The following is a 16,700-nucleotide window of genomic DNA, read 5'->3' as shown; positions in this document are numbered from 1 at the left end:
AACAATNCAGTGCGGCATACTGCTGCATTTAACAATGCAGTGCGGCATACTGCTGCGTACTGCTGCATCTAACAATGCAGTGCGGCATACTGCTATATTTAATAATGCAGTGCGGCATACTGCTGTATTTAACAATACAGTGCGGCATACTGCTGTATTTAACAATGCAGTGCAGCTAATTGCGCATTTTGCACTTAATGCGCAATTAATATATAATGCCCTCCTCGTGCATTCTGCCCTCCTCGTGCATTCTACCCTCCTCGTGCATTCTATATATCTTGCTCTTCCTACATACTTAATTATATTTGCTTGGTTTATATAGTTGGTACAAAATTATATTATTTTAGATAATTTAATATATAGCGACGGTTCTCTTCTACCTACCTACCTACCGACTTACCTGCCTGCCTGCCTACCTGCCTGCCTACCTACCTGCCTGCCTACCTGCCTACCTGCCTACCTGCCTACCTGCCTACCTACCTGTCTGTCTGTCTGTCTGTCTGTCTGTCTATACCTACCCATCTATGCCTACCTATCTATGCCTACCTGTCTGTGCCTACCTGTCTGTGCCTACCTGTCTATGTCACCTTGATTCGATCGATCGATCAAATCGTTAATCGTGTTCGCTGGCTGGTCGTTCGAACGGTTGTCGTGTGGCGATGACGACGGTCGTCTAGCTCTGGCGACGGTCATCTGGCTCCGGCGACGGTCGTCTAGCTCTGACGACGGTCGTTCTGGCTCTTGACGGTCGTCTAGCTCTGGCGACGGTCATCTGGCTCCGGCGACGGTCGTCTGGCTCTGACGACGGTCATCTGGCTCTGACGACGGTCGTCTGGCTCTGACGACGATCGTCCAGCTCTGGCGACGGTCATCTAGCTCCGGCGACGGTCGTCTGGCTGCTGTCGTTCTGGTGTCTCCTAGGTAGGGGAGGATGTAAGGAAGGGTAAAAAATGAGGGGCTACCTAGGTGTATATAGGGGTATACTTGGCAGAGGCACGTGTAGAGCTATCGGGAATATAGCGGGGACCCGATGCGGAGCTTCGTGTAGAGCCTCCGTACGCAGAGCTTCGTGTAGAGCCTCCGTACCCAGAGCTTCGCGCAGAGCCTTGTGCAGAGCCTCTGTACGCAGAGCTTTATGTAGAGCCTCGTGCAGAGCTTCGTGCAGAGCTTCGTGCAGAGCTTCGTGCAGAGCTTCGTGCAGAGCTTCGTGTAGAACTTCGTGCAGAGCTTCGTGTAGAGCTTCGTGCAGAGCTTCGTGTAGAGCTTCGTGTAGAGCTTCGTGCAGAGCCTCGTGTTAGAGCTTCGTGCAGAGCCTCGTGTAGAGCTTTGTGCAGAACTTCGAACTTTATATAGAACTTTTAGAAAAAATTACAGCATCTAATTTTACTTTTCTGCCATTTTAGCATTTCTAGCATTTAGCAGCTAAATGCTAATACTTAATTATAAATGCAGCATTTGGCGGCTAAATGCTAGTACTTAGTAATAAATGCCGCATTTAGCTGCTAAATGCTAGAAAATGCTAGAAATGCTAGAAAATGCTAAAATGGCAGAAAAGTAAAATTAGATGCTAGTAAATTTTTTCCTGACGTAGGTATAGAAAGTGGGTTTAAAAGGCTAAAAAGGTCTCTATTGTTTTTATATTTAGGCTTTTATAGCTAAGGCGGGCGTTTTATACTTTAAAAGGGTCTTTATAAATAGAAGATAAGTATTTAATTATTTCTTCTTTAGAGATAAAGTGTAAGAGGCCAGTTTAACCGGAACGTATAATTATCTAATTAATAGTGTCACTAGTAAGTAGAGGGTAAGTTAAAGGTAAGTAGAAGGTAAGTTAAAGGTAGAATAAGTTTTACGTATTAAAGGACAAATGCTTTTAACTACTTCTATTTAGAGACTAATCGCTAGTTCTTCTCTAGAGGGGAACTAGCTTCCTATATATTCCTTCTAAGACGCTAATAAAACCTTTCGCCCCTAACCTATTTAATTATATCTTCTGGAATATAGATGGGATATAAATAAAACCTCCTACCGTCTTATCGGATATATACCTCCTAGGGGATTCCGTTATAATTGCCTTCCCTTTTAAGGTCTTAATCCTCTAAGACTTCGCCTCTACTAAGCTTTTATAGAGTTCCGGCTAAAACCACTAGGGAAACCCTTAGTGGAAAGGTACTCTATAATGCGACTTATTGCCAGCTCTTTACTAGCGCGGAACTTTACTTTATCTTTTATTTCTCTGCTCTTCTCTTACCCTAGCTCCTTATAGTGCTTTCGTAATAGGATTTTAATAATAGTAATAAAAATTTGGTGGGATTTACCTCTTTAATTTTAGGAATTTATTATAAATAGATTTAGAGGTTGTCTAGTATAACGCGTTAACTAATTACTAACCCTATTTACCTAAATAGCTTTAATGATAACGTCTTTTATTTTAATTTCTTTCTGTTTATAAGTTGTTATCTCTTCCTTATCCTTCCATTAATAACACTATTCGTCTCGTTCTTAAATAGGCTGTTTTTATTATATCTCGCCTTTCAGCTTCTGTATCTTTAGCCGTACTTCTATTACTACCTTGTTATTTTTTCTTAACGCGTTTATAAGCAACAGGATCCCTACCTTATCTCTTATAACGATGCTAACTTCTTAAAGTATTCTCTTATAATGGCTTGTGGTCCTTCTGCGCGTCCCTAGACCGGCGGTAGTGTTATTAATCTTTTAGTGACGCCCTAGATAGCGTCTATTACTCCTGCGGCAGTTTCCCTAAAATGTTATCGTTGCTGCGTTTATGCTCTTACGCAGGATCTTTTTTACGTCTATAAGATGCCTTGCTCCGGCGAAAATAAATCTAAGTGCTCCTATTATTGCAGTAGGAGAAAGACCTATGTCCTGGTATTTCCCATTCCGTCCTATTCTAGATTTTACTAATTATACTAGATCCCCGCTATCTATGCGCATAAGACTTATAGGCTCTAATACGCTATCTAAGATTTCCGCTAATATCCTAATAGTAATAGGCGGGAATAAAAGGTGTCTTCCCTTGTTTATAGACTCTTTAATTCTATAAGGGTTTCCACTACTATAGAGACGTAATATTCTCAGATATATAGTGTCTAGGAGCGTATATATAAACAGCTCGTCTTTATTAATAATAACATTTATACTTTTACGCGGGCTACTTTAGCTAGGTAAGTTTCTCTAGTGACTTACTTAGGAACTATGCTAACTTCTTTAGCCAATATCTCTCTAATCCCTACTTAGACGCTAATTTAGAACCTAGGGATACTAAGGATAGCGATAAAGGTTAAGATAAATATTCTCCTTGCCAGTTTCCTACCTGTGCTAGTTCTTCTAGTACCCGTTATTTTAAGAAGAATATTAGTAGAAGTGCTAATGCTTCTAGGGATAGAGGAGCCGATAATACCGTTAATAATAACGTTAAGATAGAAGAGGAGGCTCCTATTGCTGTTACTAGTGTTTAAGTTATTACCTAGCTCTTTCTTTCTTCTTATAAAATAGCTTTATATAGTGCCTCTTAGGTGCCTCTAGGATGCCCTATTATTAGGAATTAACTTTATACTTTAGGGATGCCTTTATTCTAAGCTTCGGCGATAATCTATATAAACGTAGTGCACTACTATAATCCCTATATGTAATAAACGGGTAGTATTCCTATAGGTGCCTTATAATTCCTTAAAATTTCTAATTCTTTATAGGCTGTCCTTTTGCTCCTCTTTGTACTATTAACTCTACTGCGTATCTCTGGTGCTAGGCCAGATACTCTCCTTTTATCCCTAGGGGATCTTTCTAAATCCCTAAGGCCACTTCTTATAGTGCTACTGCTTCTTCTTAGACAGCGTCTTCTTTAAATAGTATCCCTAGTAGTTCTCCTGTAGATCCTTATAGGCTTCCTCTTATAGGATTCTAGGATCCCTATTATAATGGCGAAACGTTTCCGTTCTTAATGCCTATGCTTAATCCTATGGTTTTAATTTATGGGGTCTTCCCCGTTACTTTACCTATAGTATATCTGGAACCATTTCTAAGTCTTTACCTTTAGTTCTTAGGAAGGTTTTAATTGCGGTATTGCATCCCGGCTAAAGGTACTCCTTAGGTTCCTAACTATTATGCGCCTAAAAGTATCCTTTCTAACGAACTAAAAATTCGCGCTTCTTCTGGCGCCATTTTTGGTTTAGAATATCTTCTACATTCTATTCTAGTTCCCCATTAATTTCGCTAGGTAGGGGCGGTTCCGTACTATCTCTTCTCTAGTATAGCTTTAGTAAGGAAATATAAAATATAGGATATATTAAATAAGATTTCAGTAATTCCAATTTATAAGCTTAGTTTCCTTTAGTTTTCTTAACTATCTTAAAGGGTCTAAGCTACTGGTAATCCAGCTTCTTTTTAATGCGTTTTATTTAGATATTTTTTATAGATAGTAAGACTTCGTCTCCTATCTCGAATTCTTTCGGTATATATTTTTCGTTATAGTACCTTTTTTATACGGCCTGGGTGTCTAGCAAGTGCTTTTCAAGTTCTTCTCTGCGAATTCTTATTTGCTTAATTCTTTCGGACGCTACTAGTGCCTCTCTTTCGGGAACGATGTCCTTAACGTTTTAGGGGTTATTTGCTTTTACCCCAAACAATGCTTTATAAGGGGTCATTTTTATACTACTATAGATGCTTATATTATACACGTGCTGCGCTAGAGCTAACTACAATGTTTAATTATCCTGTTAATAATTAATATAGTAGCGGAGGTAGTGTTCCAATAACGCATTTAGACGCTTTATTTACCCGTCCATTTACGGGTAGAAGGTAGTGCTTATCCTTCGCCGTATTTTTAATAAGAGATAGAATAAAGACTAAAATACACTGTTAAATACGGTACCTCTATTAGACACAATTCCCCTTAGCGTACTAAATAAGAGCCACCGTTCTAAAAACAGGTCTACTAGTTCTGCTGCCGTGATTATTATTATAATAGTAAAGTATCCTAAAAACTTTGTATACCTATTAACGATTATTAGAATAGCGTTAGTAACCTCTCCAGTTCTTATCTTAGTAGGGGGTAAGCCTATAATAAAATCCATTGTTAATTTTGATATAGGTCCCTACGGAATAGGAAGTACTAATAACTTACCATATAGGCGATACCTGGATATCTATATCCTTTGGTACGTATTATACCTTAATATATAGTCCTTAACCTCTTTAAACATTCCGTCCTAAAAGTATTTCCTTTAAACAGCCTTAAGGGTTCTATTAGCACCGTAGTAACCCCTAAAAGGGTTATTATGGAAGACCTTTAGAATTTCGTCTTAAATCGCTTAGTCCTTTAGGATATATATAGCACCCTTAAAGCGTAACAAACCCTTTTAGTCTTGCTACTATAGCTTCTTAGTAACTCCAGCTAAGTTGGTCTCTACTATATCTTTCTACCTCTCCCTAGAGGCGAAGGCGTCCCTTTATTAAGCTTAAAGAAGAAGATTTGGAAAGGTTTTATATAGATTACTTGCTTCTATTTCACCTACTACTATTACGGACTTAAGGCGTAGTATAAGACGTTTTAAACCATTAGTGCTAGCAGATTCTCCTACTATTATATAGTATGCTACGCTGCGGATAGGTATCTTGCCTATCCCCCTTAGATCCAAAAACTCGTAGCTAATACGCCGTTGAGTTAAAGGTGCCGCGATACCTCTAACACATCCTATAAAATTCTCGCTAATTCTAGGGTATGCCAACTTTATAATGTCTGCTTAGTCTATAACCTAGTCTATAACTATATCCTACGGCTCTATAATTATATCGCTTCGCAGCTATATCGCTAGGACTTCTACCCTACTACGAAATTCTATAGTTTTAGGGAAAGAGTCTTCTTTCTTCCTAAGTAAATTTTGTAATGTGGGGATTATTTCCCCTATACTATCCTAGATCCTCCCTGTCTTATAATCCGGACGTCTTAATAACCTATTAGTAGGATTTGTCTTCCCTAAGTAGTACGTAATTTTAAAGTCGTACTATAATAGTGCCTTTACCTATCTTACTTGTTAACTACTTAATACCTTTATAGTTATAAAGTATTCTAGGTTGTTATAGTCTATAAGGACTTTAATAGGATAATTTCTTCCTATATAATAATATCGCCAGTGCTTTATTACTGTAATTATCGCGAGCAGCTCCTAGTCGTGCGTTATATAACGCTATTTTATAGGGGTTATTTTCCTTAACCAAAACGCTATAGGATGCCATTTTCCGTCTTTTAATTAAGATATAATTGCCCCTAGGGCAAAGCCGGATGTATTTATTTTAAGGTATATATATAGCTCCTAGCAGAAGTATATTAGGATAGGCGCTAATATAAACAAATCCTTTAACCAGTTTATAGCCTACTTAGCAGCTTTCCTAAATATAAAGGGTCCTAACTTCTTGCTATTCTTAGATCCTTTTAGTAGATTGGTAATTGGGAGTATTACTCATAAGTAGTAAATAATAAACGTTTAGTAGAAGTTCGCCGTGCCTAAGAAAACCTATACTTCTCTAAATGTTGTAGGGTAGGGCTATTCCCTAATAGCGTCCACCCGACTTTTCTTTATTAACACTTTATTGACGCTAATAATAAAGCCTAAAAAATTAATACTAGTAGTATAGAATATGTACTTTTTTAGGTTTATATAAAGCTTGTATTCCCGCAGTCTTTCTAGTACTATTTGTACGTAATGCGTATATACTTCGTAGTTATTAGAGTAGACTATAATATTATTAAGGTAGACTATACATATTATGTCTAATAGGCCCGACAATGCCTTATTAATATAGGCCTGAAATGTCGCTAGTGTATTAGTAAGCCTAAATAGCATTATTAGGTACTTAAAGTGGCCGTACCGTATTTAGAACGCCATTTTCTACTTATCGCCGGCTTTAATCCGGATTTAATAGTATATATCTTTTAGATCTAATTTTATAAATATCTTCGCGCCCAATAGCCTATTAATAAGCTCCCCTATTAAGGGTAACGGGTAGCAATTCTTTATAGTAATCTTATTTAGCGCCTAATAGTTAATACAGAGGCAAAGGGTCCCGTCCTTCTTGGGTATAAATATAATTAGTGCCCCTGCTAGGCTTATAGAGGGCCAAATCCATCCTCTCTAAAGATTGTCTACTATATATTAACGTAGTACCGCTAGCTTATTTTCTAATAGGTTATACAGTAGTCTAAAAGGAGGTTGTTTGTCCCCTATGTCTATCTTATACTTAACCAATATAGGGTTAGGTAAGGTTTATGCAGCCTCTTTACTGGAAATATCCTAAGTCTATATATTCCTATAGAATCTCTAGTTCCTTAACTGCGTATAGCCGAATATCTAAAAATAAATATCCCGTGTCCCCGTTCTTGGTATTAAGAGTGGCATATATGGCATATACCCACCCTTCTTCTTGCACATAGTTTAAGAAAGTCTCTTAATCTTTAATTATAATGCGCGGTTAAGACTTCCGATATTAATACGAGGCCGAAGGCCAATTAATGTCCGGATTAACTTGGTAAAGCTATAGGTATCCCAAAATAAGGTCGTACCCCTTAATTTCTGCGGCATAGAAGCGTATCTCCTACGTATTCTATAGACTATTACGGTCCTAGCTAGCTACGGAAAAAGCCTATTCCCTATAGTATGGAATCCAGTAGCCTCTAATACTTTAAACGGTGCGCACCTATAAGCCGCTAAGGTCCAAATCTAATTCTTTTACTAGTAATTAAGAAATAAACCCTATACTCACGCCGCTGTCTATAAGGCAGTCTTACGTTACCTATTTATTATTGACTTAAATAGAGACAGGAATAACCATACGGTAGTTTACTCCCTCCTTCTCTTACTAGCCTAGTGTAAGGGAGTAAAGATCTACTAGGCTGTCTCTTTTCCTAATTAGGCCGACTTTTACTTCTTTTGCCGGCAGAAGCGGCTTATATGGCCCTTCTTGCCGTAGTTATAATAGGTACATATCTCCCGGTTCCCCTTCTACGGATTAGGTCTCTGCCTATTATTATTTTAGGGTTAACTAGCATTACTCTAGGGCTGCGAGGCCTACTTACGTTATCCTTCTATAGAGCGGTTAAGTCGGAATCTACCCCTATTATTAAAGCTAGGTCTAGTCCTACGCTCTTTATTATTAGCGTCTTATTCCTTTCGCTTGCCTAGATAGTCTCTTTTAGCACTTTTAATCCGAGTAGCCTTAGAGATAAGCTTTTCTTAAGAGGTAGGAATTTCGCCCTTTTCTTATATGGCCTATTAAATTTTAGGTTATAGCTTAGCGAGTAGCTGGCGAAGTTATATAGCGTTATCCTATAGATCTAAGTAGGGTATATTATCTTCTAGTTCTTCTAAGTAGTTTATAAACTGGACCACAGTCTAACCATCCCGCTGTTTAGCGTTGTGGTATCGCTGGTTATAGTCTATCCCTTAATTAGTAGGGTCTTAGACCTAATTAACCAACCAGGTCCTAAGTTCGCTAAATTTAAGGGGTATAGTAAGTTTCTTCTTATAGCGTGTCTATAAACTCTTAACGGTGCTACGTAGGAAGGTAGAAGCAATTAGTGTCTAATTATACTTATTAGAGTAACGTTTTAGATCCAGCCAAAACTTGGTTTTATATTATTAGATAAAACAATTACAGTTCCGAAGACTATTACTATAGTACTTATTAGGTTCCTTTATGCGGAATTTAGGTTTTTCTAACGTTATAGTATAGTATAGCGTTACCCCTTTAAGTCCGCTTCGTATCTAGGGTGTCTATACTTCCCCTAATTGTCCTTATAATTGTTCTTAGTAGTCTTAATATACTTATCTTAATTATATCTCTAACTCCTTTATTTTTTATAGGGTCTTATATAGCAACCGCTCTAATAACTCCCCAGCGGTAATCGTTTCTAAGGGTCTCGCAAGGTTAGACGGACCAGCCGTGGCTTCTTCATAAGAAGAAGAAATGCGCTCCTCTAGGGAGACTCTTTAAGCCTCTTATGGTAAGGGCGTTACTTTATGGGGTACAGGAGTATAGTTTGTTATCGTTAATTAATAGCCGTACGTTCCTAACGGATTATAAGTAATTAGAATTGTAAGAGGCCAGTCTAACCGGAATGTATAATTATCTAATTAATAGTATCACTAATAAGTAGAGGGTAAGTTAAAGGTAAGTAAAAGGTAAGTTAAAGGTAAAATAAGTTTTATATATTAAAGGACAAATGCTTCTAACCACTTCTATTTAGAGACTAATTGCTAGTTCTTCTCTAGAGGGGAACTAGCTTCCTATATATTCCTTCCAAGACGCTAGTAAAACCTTTTACCTCTAACCTGTCTAACTGTGTCTTCTGGAACATAGATGGGATATAGATAAAACCTCTTACCGTCTTATCGGATATGTACCTCCCGGGGGATTCTGTTACAATTAGGGGTTTACTAAGTCTTTAGTATATTATAGGCGTAAATGCATCTAGGCGTCTTCGCTAGTACGGCTAAAAATATAGGCTATTCTAGCTTAGGCGTTAGGGAAGTAGTCTGTATTAACTTTAAGCTTATCCTATAATTAAAACTTCCAATTATTAAATATAGGGTCGGTTCCGTTTATAAGTAGTAGGGGATCCGTAACCTTTGCTAACCGCTTTAGTACTATATAGGCCTTAGTAGATCTACTAAGGCGCTAGAATAGGGCCTAAAGGACTATAGCAAGTCTTTAGTTATCTAATAATAACTTATTATTAGATATAGGGGTATCTCTAGCTTTAAGCAGCTCTTATAGTTATTTAATTTTAGTATTAGTAGCCGTAAGCTCCGCCTAGGGGGTTAAAACGTTAATTATTTCTTTATCTAAAGTATTTAAGGGTCCTACAGCTGCTTTACCTGCTGCTGTGGTTCATGGCATAGTGGTAGGAATATTAGGTAATTCTAGGTAATTTCTTTAGGGGTTCTAGTCTATGCGTATCTTATAGGTCCTTTCCTTAGGGTTCTATTCTTTTCTTTTAGGTCCTATCCTTGTAGTCCTAGTAATGTCCTTAGGGTCCTATTCTATGTTCTTATAGATATATTTAAGTTCCTTCTTAAGAAGAAAGAGTAGAGTGAGCTTTAGATAATGTTTGTTACGGCACTGACGCGCGTAACCTGGATAGGGCCTAGTTAGGGGGGTTCGCTTACGTCTTGGCTCCATATATATAGACGTGTCCTTTCCACGACCTTCTTCTACTCCTTATCTTGATATCTAGGTCTATAGACATTCTAATTATATAGGCTTGCATATGTTCTAAACGGCGCTCGTGCCTCAATTAACTAAGTCGCTGTAACATTATATTAAGATCCCTCAACCGATCGCAGGCTGTTATATCCTAGGTTAAAGAAGCCCTATAGCCTAGGGTAGTTGATGGGTGACGGAGCCCTATATACTAGCAGGCAAGGAAGGAGAGCCTAACTTCTATAATAAAGAAGGCAGGAGATGCATACTCTGAGACAAAGCAGGATTATTGTTATTGTTATTGTTATTATTATTAAAGTCCTATGGTGGCTGGGTATGGAATCCCTACACCGTGCAGGCACCCTTATTGAAGTCCTACACTGCGTAGGCACCCTTATGTTTAATTCTTTTTTTTTTTTCTCTCTACCTAACGGCCGCCTATGCTATAGGGAAGCACGTGCTGAGATAGTAACCTCTTTCCGACCGTACGATCTCGTTAACTGACCGAGCAACGCGTATATCTGTTAACTGAACGCGTACACCTACCGACCAATCGATCGATCGAACCAGTGATCTTCTTGGACTGGACTGGAGTGGATCTGAGCTCAAATCCACTCCATCCAGCTAGTAAATTGTTTGACTCCAAGAGCTCCTTGGAGCTCCAGTACATTTATATACTAAAAATAGAAAGGCTTGGCATCGGCATAGCGTTGTAAAAGGAAGAGCAGATGTAGGATAACTGACTAAAAGCTACCTATATTACTCCTCGCCAATAACCTTAGTCTCGTAGTCAATCTCAATAGCCGCATATTGCTTATCTAGCTCCCCTTCCTCCTCATCAATCACGTCGTCTTCTACCTAAGTAGAGGCCTCTGCGGCAACCGTAGCAGCAAGCTGGGCCTTTGCTGCTTCCTTGAGGGACACCCTTTCGCAAGGCTCTCCTACTAACTTATCTACTTCCTTATTGTTAAATATACCCTTTGGCGGTGGAGTACGCGGTTAGTAGTAAGATACTCTTTAAAGCAATTAATTGGCGCCAGGCCGTTGCATTTAGGGTGACTTGTCAGCTTTTGGGTTAAAGCTCTTAGGCATAAGGATCACGTCATCGGATGTAGGGCACGATTGAGTTGACAAATATCGATCTATGGTGGCAGTAAGAAAAAAGATAAGGATAACTAAATTAAAGCGACGATGACGACGGGGGCAGGGACGACAGGGGTAGGAGGAACAACCCAATTCTAAAATTGGAGCTCATCGTTGGAGTCGCTGATTGGCTCACTTGTACGCACTGACACCTATACGCTCCCTCCTTACGTTACACCTGCCCGAATCAGGTTAAAGAATTGGAGCTCCAAGAGCTCCGCGGCTTCAAATCCACTCCATCCAACCAATTAAATTGACAGGATCCACTCCAATCCAAAGACGGCTCCGCCACGGAGCTCCAGAATTAACCCAGTCCAAGAAGATCACTGGATCGAACGATGACCCTTTAACTAACCGTACGTCTCTCTATCGGACGCTTATACTATACTGCTACCAAATAGTCCTTTTTGACAGACACTAAGCTACATATACTGTGAGGAACGAAATCGGTTAATACTGAGACTAGTGCTATACACTGGCTGCGATGAACGACCCTAACTAATACTGAGTAATACGAGCTTCGAGGAACGAAATCACTAGGACTATTAACGCTAGCATTACTCTGCTATTGACTACCGATCGTGCCGATATGCATATGATCTATATACTAGACAACAGTAGCGCCAATACGCCTGCTACTATGACCTGACTACAACTGTGCCGATACGCCTACAGTCCCATTGACCGTACGATCGTGCCGTTACGCCTGCGATCTACGACTTCCGCTTGCATCGTACTGCTACAACAAACGACTGCCCTGCCACAGTCGACGAGACAATGATCGTGCCTCTACGCCTACGATCACAAGACAACCGATAGACGAGCTCTGTGCTCGACCACTATCGTTACCGCCGCTAGTACTGTACTACTACCCGAACACAGCTGCTCCCGCCTGCAGCTAAACCTTAATTCGACTACTACTGCTCCTGCCTGCAGTACCACAATTGACTTCTGCTGCTACGCCCGCAGCACTACGATCGACCCTCGCTGCTCTGCCTGCAGCATCTCATCGACTACTGCTGCCCCACCTGCAGCAAATAACTACAACTGTACAAGAGGTAGAAGATAAGCACCTAGGGATAAAGCTTGAGGGCAAGCTTTTTTGAAGGGGGGGGTAATGTTACGGCACTGACGCGCGTAACCTGGATAGGGCCTAGTCAGGGGGGTTCGCTTACGTCTTGGCTCCATGTATATAGACGTGTCCTTTCCACGACCTTCTTCTGCTCCTCATCTTGATATCCGGGTCTATAGACATTCCAATTGTACAGGCTTGCATACGTTCTAAACGGCGCTCGTGCCTCGATTGACTGAGTCGCTGTGACAATGTTAGCGACTTAGTTAATCGAGATATAAGTACGGCAAAAGGGTCGCGCAAGCCTATATAATTGGATTGTCTATAAACGAGAATCTAAAGCTAGGGAAAGGAAAGGAGAAGAAGAGTAGCGCCGTTTGGTGTTTTATAAGATCTTCGCGTCACGTGATTATAATATGCGGCAATCTATGGCAATCTGTGGCAATCTGTGGCAATCTGCCGGTGCGAAGTTCTGCTAAGTTCTGCTAGTGCCGTAATATATATAAAGGTATTTAGAAGTGCTAATACTTTTAATAATAGGAATTTTCACTTTAACGAAATTAATCTTAAATTTGGGAGGGGATAATACAATTTAAAGGCCTTTGGTATATAAAGTAGCCCCCTAAGATTTATTTATAAACTTTTAAAAACTTTAATTTATTATATGGTGGAGGAAATCCCCTTATAAAATTGCTAAAACTAAGATTTTTGTTGATAATTTTAACAAAACTCGCCAAACGCTCTCAGACGTGATTTTGGTGGATGTTAGTTAGCTTGCTAACGGGCCGAAGGAACATCCGCTCCAATCAAATTCACGTCTGAGCTCGCTGAGGTAAGGCTCGTACAGCTTTGTTCACGACCAGCTTCTAAGCTGCGATTTTTGTACGCCATTTAATTTCGCTTGATCGCCACCAACTGTACATAGCAATCGTAGCGAACGCCCATGCTTGGCTGTAAGAACTTCAAAGCTGTTTACGCTCCACAGTATCGTCATCTTTGTCAAATATCGTGAGGTTTCCACCCCTACGATAATGACAAATTTGAGCGCTGTATTTGCGTTTTAGCAGCTGTTGTAAGTCCACAACATAGGTGTAGGCGTAGGCGTAGGCAAAAGGGGAAGGAAAGAAACTTCAACAAGTCGTTGAAAGGGAGGAGTCGACAGTTCTCCCAGACAACCAAAATGGCCCTTGCGTTCAGCCATAGGCGTTCGCTACAATTACTATGTATATTTGGTGGCGATCAAGCGAAATTAAATGGCGTACAAAAATCGCAGCTTGGAAGCTGGTCGTGAACAAAGCTGTAAGATCATGCCCGGCCTGCGACACTCAACTAGCGGTAATCCCAAAGTCTGCTTGTATAGCGCGCTTAGGTGACTTATGCAGGGCGGGAAGTACCACGTCATGGCGCAGTCAGCTGACGCTTGACCATCTGCGGTTAGACTCGCGTAAGGGAGCCCTGCTCGGTGAGGCGCAGTAAACAGTTGTGTACTGCAAAAGGTGAAGTTATCTCATGAATCAGACGCTTTGCAAAATTTGGATTAGTGGAAATTATTATTATTATTAGTTCTATTTAGGGCCTATCTAGCTCCCTTTTTAGGTCCATGAGGGCGAAGCGCCATGATTTCGGGAAAAAACCTAACTCTGCTAGGTATGGAATACATTGAAAGTTTGTTCTGTCGTGCTAAAGTTAACCCTTTTTGGGCAAAGCGAAGGCGGGATTAGTGGCTAAGCAGCGACATGGATCCCCTAACGTCCACCACTTACGCCTGATATCATAGTAAGTGATCAGCACAAGTTCGTTAATAATTTCCTTCTGCCTCTTTGGCTTTCTCCTAGCCCAAGCCTCTTTTTCTATTTAAGGACGCCTAGCTGAACTTAACCGATCTCACTAATCTCTTTAGAGCTACCAAGCCTGGACTTAGCCGCAGCGCTCTAACACATAAAGGACGGAATAAGACCATAGGCCGGCTCTCAGTCCACCAAAACTCACAACCTGGCCTTAGGAAATGTGTGACACGATCTTTGCCTTCGCCGAAAACGGATATCATTTTGAAAGTCCATCGCTATGGGTACAGTTCGTATTCTCCCCCTTTTCCCCCTCCCTTGTACCTCCCCCTTTATCAATAAAGCATTAGTTAATCCAGCCAAAAATTAGCACAAATCTGCCCGCACCCATCGCCACTCTCTTCGCTGAAAACAGAATAGCCAGCGTGTACTGTCTTGCTTTTGGCCCTAATGGTGCTTTTGTTATTTCCTATAAGGGGAAACAGGATGGAGCGGATCATTTGCGTAAGGATATGTGACATAATTATCTAAAGAAGTGATGCTACGCCCAGCATCTATACCGCAATAAGGAAGAATACATGAACTAACCTACGCCTCTTGTTGTTTGACGCAGAAACTGCAAACATCCCAACTTCACTCGAGGCCTTTCTCTATGAAACAAAATTCGGCAGTCTTGTCCGCAACCTTAATACCCTTCGCGTCTCCTTCGGCACCCCAACAGGATCCTTCTACGCAACCGACGGTTCTAGCTGGCGTTGGGATAATCTTCCGCCTCCCTTGCAAGCCGCTCTCTTAGTGCGTCGCGGCTTTAAGGGAGCATGGCGCGATCCTCCTCGCCTGGTTTCTTTAGGTGCAGATGGGGATTTTATTTTATTAACGGTCGGGAACGGGTATACGATGCGACTGACTAAGTATCCGGAACTGGATGTAACGTTTGATGAGTATATTAAAACGGTTGGCAAGGGAAGGGCTTTTAATTGGATTCATGTAAGTATATTTCTCTCCTGGCATCCTTTATGCCCTTCCAAGGTGTTGATTAGTTATTCCTGCCAAAAAAAATAAAAATAAAAATAAAAGAGGAAAGAAAGAAATGATGCATTAAACTAACAAATGTTCGACACCCTTACTAACTTACTAAATCCCAACTAGAATCTCACCCTCAACGCCTACGTCCCAGACTCCTACATCCTCCAATGCTCCAACGGCAAAGTCTTTCTCAACAACCTTCCCCCTAACTCCTCCTCCCACACCTCCCTTATCCAATCCCACATCCTCTCCGACACTCGCATTCTCGAACAACATGTCGCCGCGGCTTTCCGCGCCCAACAAAATATTACGCTCATGCAGACGGAGGCAATGTATCGCAGAATGGAGATGGAGACGTCGGCAATGTTAGCAGCAGATCTGCAGCAGACTCAGGCGTTGCATGAGGGGAATTTAGAGACGTTGAGATATAGAAACGAGCAAGATAGGATAGTGCAGGAGAACACGCGAAGTTATATATCTGATGGGAAATGGGAGAAGAGGTATATTTAAGTATACCAGTCTACTTATAGTACCGGTCCACATTGTCCCTTCGTCTGGTAGTAGAGTACTAGCGTTGTAGTAGTGTGGCGGTTACCATACATCCTACCTCTTCGTATAGTGCGAGAGATTCGGCGTGGCGACGTTGATTTGCAAGGAGGTGAGCGAGGCAGTACACGCTCGTTAGGGTGTCTGGATGCTCTGGCCCAAGCACCTTCTCACATCGCCAGTTCCTGCTTTTGTAGGTCTTCCGCCTCCTCAAACTTGCCTTGGCGCTCCAGCACTCCTGCCAAGTTGCTCATGCTCGTCAGCGTGTCTGGATGCTCTGGCCCAAGCACCTTCACTCTCCGCGCCAGCGTCTGCCTGTTCATCGATTCCGCCTCATCGTACTTGCCTTGGCTGTATTGTCATGCGGCGGTGGGTGTTAGGGTAGATGAACTGTTCGAGAGATTGAAGCTGGTCTTCTCGTCCGACGAACAGTTCGTTCCTCGGAAAGGATAACAACGAGGAGACTACACATCGTTAGCTGCATAATAACTCGCACACAGGAATGCTACTTTGCCTGAAAAAAAGGTACCCGTCAAATCACGCAGACATTCTGTTCCCTGCCCTTCCTGCCGCTTCCGTATTTCCTCTTTCAGCCGTAGAATCGCGTACGCTTCCCCTTCTCCATATATAAGTGGCAAGAACACCCCGCATATCCCTAGTAGACAATCTACCTCAGCAAGCTCAGACCTGATTCTGTTGGTGCGGATTTTCAATCGGTCCGCAAGCTAACTAACTACGTTTGTAATGCACCACCAGTATTACATCTAAGCGTGTTCCGCGACGGTTCTTAGTAAATCTACGGATATCCGTGTTATAGAGGTTGCGGATATTAGAATAACTTAATACTAATATTTTATATTATATCCTAAAGTTAATTAATTATATAATAGAACCTAAGCTTTTAGAATATATTA

The 16,700-nt window shown here is 41.0% G+C and overlaps 2 protein-coding genes across 2 annotated transcripts; one reads left to right on the top strand and one right to left on the bottom strand.

Annotated features, from left to right (window-relative positions):
- Nucleotides 1-14,153: 14,153 nt before the first annotated feature.
- K441DRAFT_358351 (uncharacterized protein) lies at nucleotides 14,154-15,842 on the top strand. The gene is made up of 5 exons (XM_067641361.1): nucleotides 14,154-14,206; nucleotides 14,331-14,498; nucleotides 14,635-14,718; nucleotides 14,828-15,201; nucleotides 15,364-15,842. The coding sequence occupies exons 2-5, from the start codon at nucleotides 14,495-14,497 to the stop codon at nucleotides 15,748-15,750; spliced, it is 849 nt and encodes a 282-aa protein (XP_067496876.1). The 5' UTR covers nucleotides 14,154-14,206; nucleotides 14,331-14,494; the 3' UTR covers nucleotides 15,751-15,842.
- On the bottom strand, nucleotides 15,773-16,368 carry K441DRAFT_358316 (uncharacterized protein; the record flags this gene model as incomplete). Its single annotated transcript, XM_067641360.1, has 2 exons — nucleotides 15,773-16,250; nucleotides 16,301-16,368. Coding segments are annotated over 2 exons (199 nt in total), but the record flags the coding sequence as incomplete, so codon positions are not given.
- Between the last annotated feature and the right edge of the window lie 332 nt (nucleotides 16,369-16,700).

The sequence above is a fragment of the Cenococcum geophilum genome (genome assembly GCF_001692895.1).
Source record: "Cenococcum geophilum 1.58 unplaced genomic scaffold K441scaffold_87, whole genome shotgun sequence".
In the NCBI taxonomy this organism is placed as follows: domain Eukaryota; kingdom Fungi; phylum Ascomycota; class Dothideomycetes; order Gloniales; family Gloniaceae; genus Cenococcum; species Cenococcum geophilum.
This window is presented reverse-complemented; position numbering and strand designations above follow the sequence as displayed.

Bases quoted from the DNA above. Each gene is read 5' to 3' on its own strand.
- K441DRAFT_358351 (XM_067641361.1), top strand. The intron at 14,719-14,827 runs GTAAGGATATGT...TGTTTGACGCAG, and splicing joins GGATGGAGCGGATCATTTGC to AAACTGCAAACATCCCAACT. The intron at 15,202-15,363 runs GTAAGTATATTT...AATCCCAACTAG, and splicing joins GGGCTTTTAATTGGATTCAT to AATCTCACCCTCAACGCCTA.